Source organism: Epinephelus moara, chromosome 3 (genome assembly GCF_006386435.1).
Source record: "Epinephelus moara isolate mb chromosome 3, YSFRI_EMoa_1.0, whole genome shotgun sequence".
Classification (NCBI taxonomy): Eukaryota; Metazoa; Chordata; class Actinopteri; order Perciformes; family Serranidae; genus Epinephelus; species Epinephelus moara.
The window spans coordinates 42,467,125-42,472,049 of NC_065508.1; the positions used below are offsets into that span (position 1 = coordinate 42,467,125).

General features: G+C 40.5%; 1 protein-coding gene across 3 annotated transcripts; it reads left to right on the plus strand.

Annotated features, from left to right (window-relative positions):
* The first annotated feature begins 534 nt into the window (after window positions 1-534).
* On the plus strand, window positions 535-4,919 carry LOC126388165 (uncharacterized). Of its 3 annotated transcripts, XR_007569724.1 has the most exons (5): window positions 535-932; window positions 1,212-1,289; window positions 1,467-1,595; window positions 3,039-3,187; window positions 3,297-4,919. XR_007569724.1 is itself a non-coding variant. In XM_050041081.1 (4 exons), the coding sequence occupies exons 2-4, from the start codon at window positions 1,223-1,225 to the stop codon at window positions 2,490-2,492; spliced, it is 690 nt and encodes a 229-aa protein (XP_049897038.1). In that variant the 5' UTR covers window positions 545-932; window positions 1,212-1,222; the 3' UTR covers window positions 2,493-2,966. The 3 variants fall into 3 exon arrangements, 1 of the variants encoding a protein (XP_049897038.1); XR_007569723.1 differs by having other exon boundaries at window positions 544-932; window positions 3,039-4,919; XM_050041081.1 differs by lacking the exons at window positions 3,039-3,187; window positions 3,297-4,919 and adding an exon at window positions 1,999-2,966 and having other exon boundaries at window positions 545-932.
* Window positions 4,920-4,925: the final 6 nt, after the last annotated feature.

Below are 4,925 nucleotides of genomic sequence, written 5' to 3' on the forward strand. Positions count from 1 at the left end.
ATATTCATCTCAGACCACCATGGCTCAGTTAGTTATTTTACCCTCCTCTTCCTGCTCTGCTCGTGTTTTAGACTTTTGCAGTGTGAAATGATCTTCCCCGCTGCCTCACAGCAGGAGTTGTTATGTGAGTAGAGTGTTTCACCCTGAACATATAGACAGAGCTTAGAGCAGGAGAGGAAGTATTTATATCTTTTACCCTGGTAAAAGTACTCATACCACACTGTAAAAATACTTTGTTACAAGTGAAAGTCCTGCATTGAAAATGCTAGCTATTTAAGTAAAAGCATACAATTAGGAAAATGTGCTCAAAGTAAAAGCACTGTACTGAGAGAAATGTCGATCAATCAATCAATTTTATTTATAAACCCAATATCACAAATCACAATTTGCCTCAGAGGGCTTTACAGCATACGACATCCCTCTGTCCTTAGGACCCTCGCATATTGTGACCAGATAGATGGTTTTCCTCCCTACCACTATATGGCACTGTGCCAGACTTATCGGCACTTTAATTGATAGGCGGCGCTGTGCGCTCTACAAAGAAGAAGAAGAGGACATCTGCTGCTGCTGCTGCTGCTGCTGAGTCACATCCATGTGCTCAGCTGGGGCAAAGCGAAATGGCTGCTAACGTTACACGTAAGAAAAATAGACATTGGACACGCGAGGAGACGCTGAGTTTAATTGCTGTGTGGGTTGAGCCACATTACCAGAGGCAATTTGACGAAATGATGCACAACCACACCGTTTGGGAAAATATCCACAAAGAACTCCTGCTCCGGTGCCAGTCTATACAGGACTTAGGAGATTGGATCAAAGTCAGAGAAAGGTTGGACTACCTTCGAAAAAGTACCGTGACTGCCTCAAAAACAACAAGAGGACCGGATCAGATCCCATTAAGTGTCCTTACTTTGAAGAACTCGACGCAGTTTTAGGTAAGTCATAAAATTCAGTCATAAAATTGCGGTCCAGCTGCGACACTGTTAGCAAATTAGCGGCTAGCGGTTAGCTCGTTAGCTTATGCTAGCGTTAATGTTAGTTTCACTTTACATTAACTGTTAATGATAACGTAATGATGTGACGCTCTTAACATGTTTAGTGGTTTGCTACCTGACAAGCAGAATGGCAATTTCACTAACATTTAATGTTATCGAAATGCCATAATCTGTTGTAAAGTACGTTAGCTTTACTTTTGTTTTCATTTGTGTTTTCAGGTTGCAGACCTATGAACAACACCGGGGAAATCAGGATGGATAACGGGGGGAGTTCAGAAGATGAGGCATCTGAGTGTTGTAAGTACAACAATATTTTACAGTAGGCCTGTAGACAGTGTAAAGTTGTAACACTATATTGTGTTGTTAATTTATATGTTTATGTAGCTTATCTTCTATAGCTCAATGAAAAAACAATAGAAGAATCAGACAGTAAATTATTACTGAGTGACCTTGCCCAATTTTGTCTGTGCTCAGCAGGTGGATCTGGGAGCACTGAGCCTCTGTCAAACACCTCAAGGGAAAATGATGTTGAGGATGACGCAGCCAGTGAAGACTCCGGGTTCAAAGCACCACCTCCACCTACTGTTGAACCAAAGCCACAAGGTGAGCTCTGATATTTAGTAATGTTCTTGTCAATTCTATAAGATGTATTGATCTATTTGGATGTGGAAATCCAATTGCATCATTCTGTGAAATTTGAATCAAATATATTGGAAATAACATTTCTGTAATGAGTTCATATAAAAAAAAAATCATATATTGCATACATTCACTTATTTCTGAGTGAATATGCTGACTGAATCAGTTCAGTCACATATTCATATCCAGTACACTTTTGAAATGTATTGAAATAAACAAAACAAAACTGATCTTTAAAAAATTGATCTTTGAGGAACCAAATTGTTGCAGAAGGAATGGAAATTTAATTGAATCACTGCTGCATTTATTTTTCCTGTTTATATTTTTTATCAATTCAGTTTGCTCAAAAAATGCTTTGTTTATTTAGCACATCGCTGTAGAAAGGGGCGAAAAACACAGATAATGGAGGCACTGGACAAGGGTCTGGACTGTTTCGCACAAAATGACAAAACCCATGACTACGAGAAGGAGCGGCTTGAATGGGAGAAAGAGGTGGAGAGAAATAGAATGGAGCTGGAGAAGAAACGCCTTGATTTTGAAATGAAGAGGATGGAAACAGAGGACAGAAGAGCAAAAGAGAACAGAGAGTTAATGCTTCTGCTGTTTCAGTGCTTTAGGCCCCCGCCCCCCTTTTCACCTTATATGGCCCCTCAACACTTCCCTTATCCACCACCTCACCACGGCCCATCAGCTGAGAGCATGGACTTCAGCCCCATAGCATTCACAGCCCCTGGAACCCCTGGTCCAGCAGCACATCTGGTGCACTACTACACCCAACTAGTTTTTTATTTGTGCCTAATCACTGTGCAGGAAAGCATTATGTTCTTGTCATGTCTTTTAGACATTAGAAATTCAGGTTGACTGTTTAAATGCAAGTCCTAAGTTGTGACAGTTCACTGTTTTTTGTTTTTGGTGTTATTTATTTCTCAACTACAGGAAAGCAATATTTTGCACATTTTTATGTGTGTTGAGGAAAAAGTTTAAACAACCAAGTTATTTTATAACAAAGTTGAAACTGAAGTTTACAAATGTGCATTTTTATTTTAACAGGAAAGCATTATTTTTGCACTTTTTTTAACAAAGTATTTAATTTTATGTAAACTGAGAAAAAGTTTAAACAAGTTATTTTATAACAAAGCTGAAACTGAATGTAAAGTATTAACTTCAGAAATGTGCCTTTTTATTTGAACAGGAAAGCATTTTTTGCACATTTTGTTTTTTATAATAAAGTATTTAATTTTACGTAAACTGAGAAAAGGTTTAGAACAAAATTGTTCTAATTTTAAAAAAAAAAGTAACCCGTAAAAAAAAAAAAAAAAAAAAAAAAAAAAAGAATTTGAAACTGAACGTGAATTGTAAAGTTCAGAAATATGCTCTGCACTCAATAAAATGAGTTTTTTTTTTCAGTCTCACATGGGTCTTGATTGCATTGTGTGGATATGAGCTACCAAGGCCTCCCGGATGCGCTCTGCTGGGGAGAGAGCAGGAACATCTGGTGCATAATGCTGCTCTGGTCCTGCCTCTGGCTGCTCCAACATGTCTTCCTGGGGTTCCTGGTAGGCAACATTCTGCATCTCACAGAAGTTGTGCAACACTATGCAAGCTGATACAACATATTTAACATTTTTTGTTTGAGAATCATTTCTCTTCATGATGCATCGCCAGCGACCCTTAAGGCGGCCAAATGCATGCTTGACATGGATGCGTGCACGGCTCAAGCAGGCATTGTAGGCTGCCCTTGGTCCCCTCGCTGTACCCTCCGGGAATGGCTTCATTATGTTGCTGGTCAAGCTGTAGGCAGAATCGGCCACAATCAGGAAAGGTATGTTGACCCCTTGGATGTTCCTGGTGACTGGAGGGGAAAAAGTGCCATCCCCCAGCTTGCGGCACAGACGGGAACACTCAAACACATACGCATCGTGGCAATTCCCAGGCCAGCCAACAACGAAAATCAAGGAACTTGTAAGTGTGGTCTACAAGTCCTTGAAGGAGAACACTGTACCATCCTTTTCTGTTGTAGTAGTCAGTGGGCAATGACAGGGATGTGGGTGCCATCCATAGCACAGGGACAGGGACAGTTTTTGGCCTCTTCACATAAATCTTTCTGAGTTTGCTCAGGGCCTCTCATACTTACTAGAAGATGTTGCAGGCTGTGCTGACCCCAATACCAAACAGATTGGCAACATCGTGAAACTCAACATTACTGGCATGCCTGTAGATGGTAACTGCAACCCTCTTCTCTAACGGCACTGGTTCCAGCATGTTAGTGGTTTGAGGGTTGATGTATGGGCACCGCTGGTCACACAGTATGTTGAAGGCCTCTTTGGGCATTCTGAAGTTGAGGTAACAGTCTTTCTCCAGAAATTTCTGGAGCATCTCTGTTTCCCAGAAGGAATGGCCTCACTCCCGTGGTGTTCTTTCAATGTACCATGCATCTGGAGGGCAGTCAGTATAAACATGTTGTCAGTTTGTAGTGTTGACATTTTACTGAAGTAAATAAATCCCTTATCCCTTATAATAAATGGAAGTACTGAAAAACTGTTGGCATAAGAACAGTATCATGCCCAACCTATTAAGAAATGTAAGTATTACATTCAAACCTAGCCCTGACAGGCACACACTGTCATGGACCACACCCTTTAAAGTACTAGAAACCAGATCGCTGTCAATTTTGCTCACATTTGCAGGAAGGTAAGTTACTAGCTAATTAATAGCTTGATAATCGCATGGGTGATGTGAGAAGATGTAAAAACTGTTAACATTAACCTTGAATTATGATATGAATTCCCTGGCTTGTTTGTGCAATATTTTTGAGAAATACTGATTGGAAAGTGTCTGGTCACCAAAACCTGTGAGCCTATAAAAACGTTGTGTGATGGAAAAAAAACTGTAGTGTAGGCCTTGGTGTGTGTGTGTCTGTGTGTCTGGGTGTGTGTGTGTCTGTGTGTCTGTGTGTGTGTCTGTGTGTCTGTGTGTCTGTGTGTGTGAGACATAATCTGATAGGTCACAGAATACAGTGTGACACCTGCTCTGTCCAACATGCTGAACCGACAGTATCGCCCTGACAACATAATTTGTGCTTTCCAAAACCCTTATACATCACTGTTAAAAGTTTATGTTGTAACAATGCTATTGTTAGGGTCTCATTAGGTTTAAAATTTGTCAATCGTTCGTCTATAATTTTGCGCCCTACTTGAGCCATGCCCACCTCTATTTAATTTTCACCCCTCTCTCCAGTTCTGCTGTATTAACACCAGGTTCAATATATTTTGCTTCCATCTCTCTGCCCTGCTC

Bases quoted from the DNA above. Each gene is read 5' to 3' on its own strand.
- LOC126388165 (XM_050041081.1), top strand. From the start codon at position 1,223: ATGAACAACACCGGGGAAATCAGGATGGATAACGGGGGGAGTTCAGAA. The intron at 1,290-1,466 runs GTAAGTACAACA...GTCTGTGCTCAG, and splicing joins AGATGAGGCATCTGAGTGTT to CAGGTGGATCTGGGAGCACT. The intron at 1,596-1,998 runs GTGAGCTCTGAT...TTGTTTATTTAG, and splicing joins TGTTGAACCAAAGCCACAAG to CACATCGCTGTAGAAAGGGG.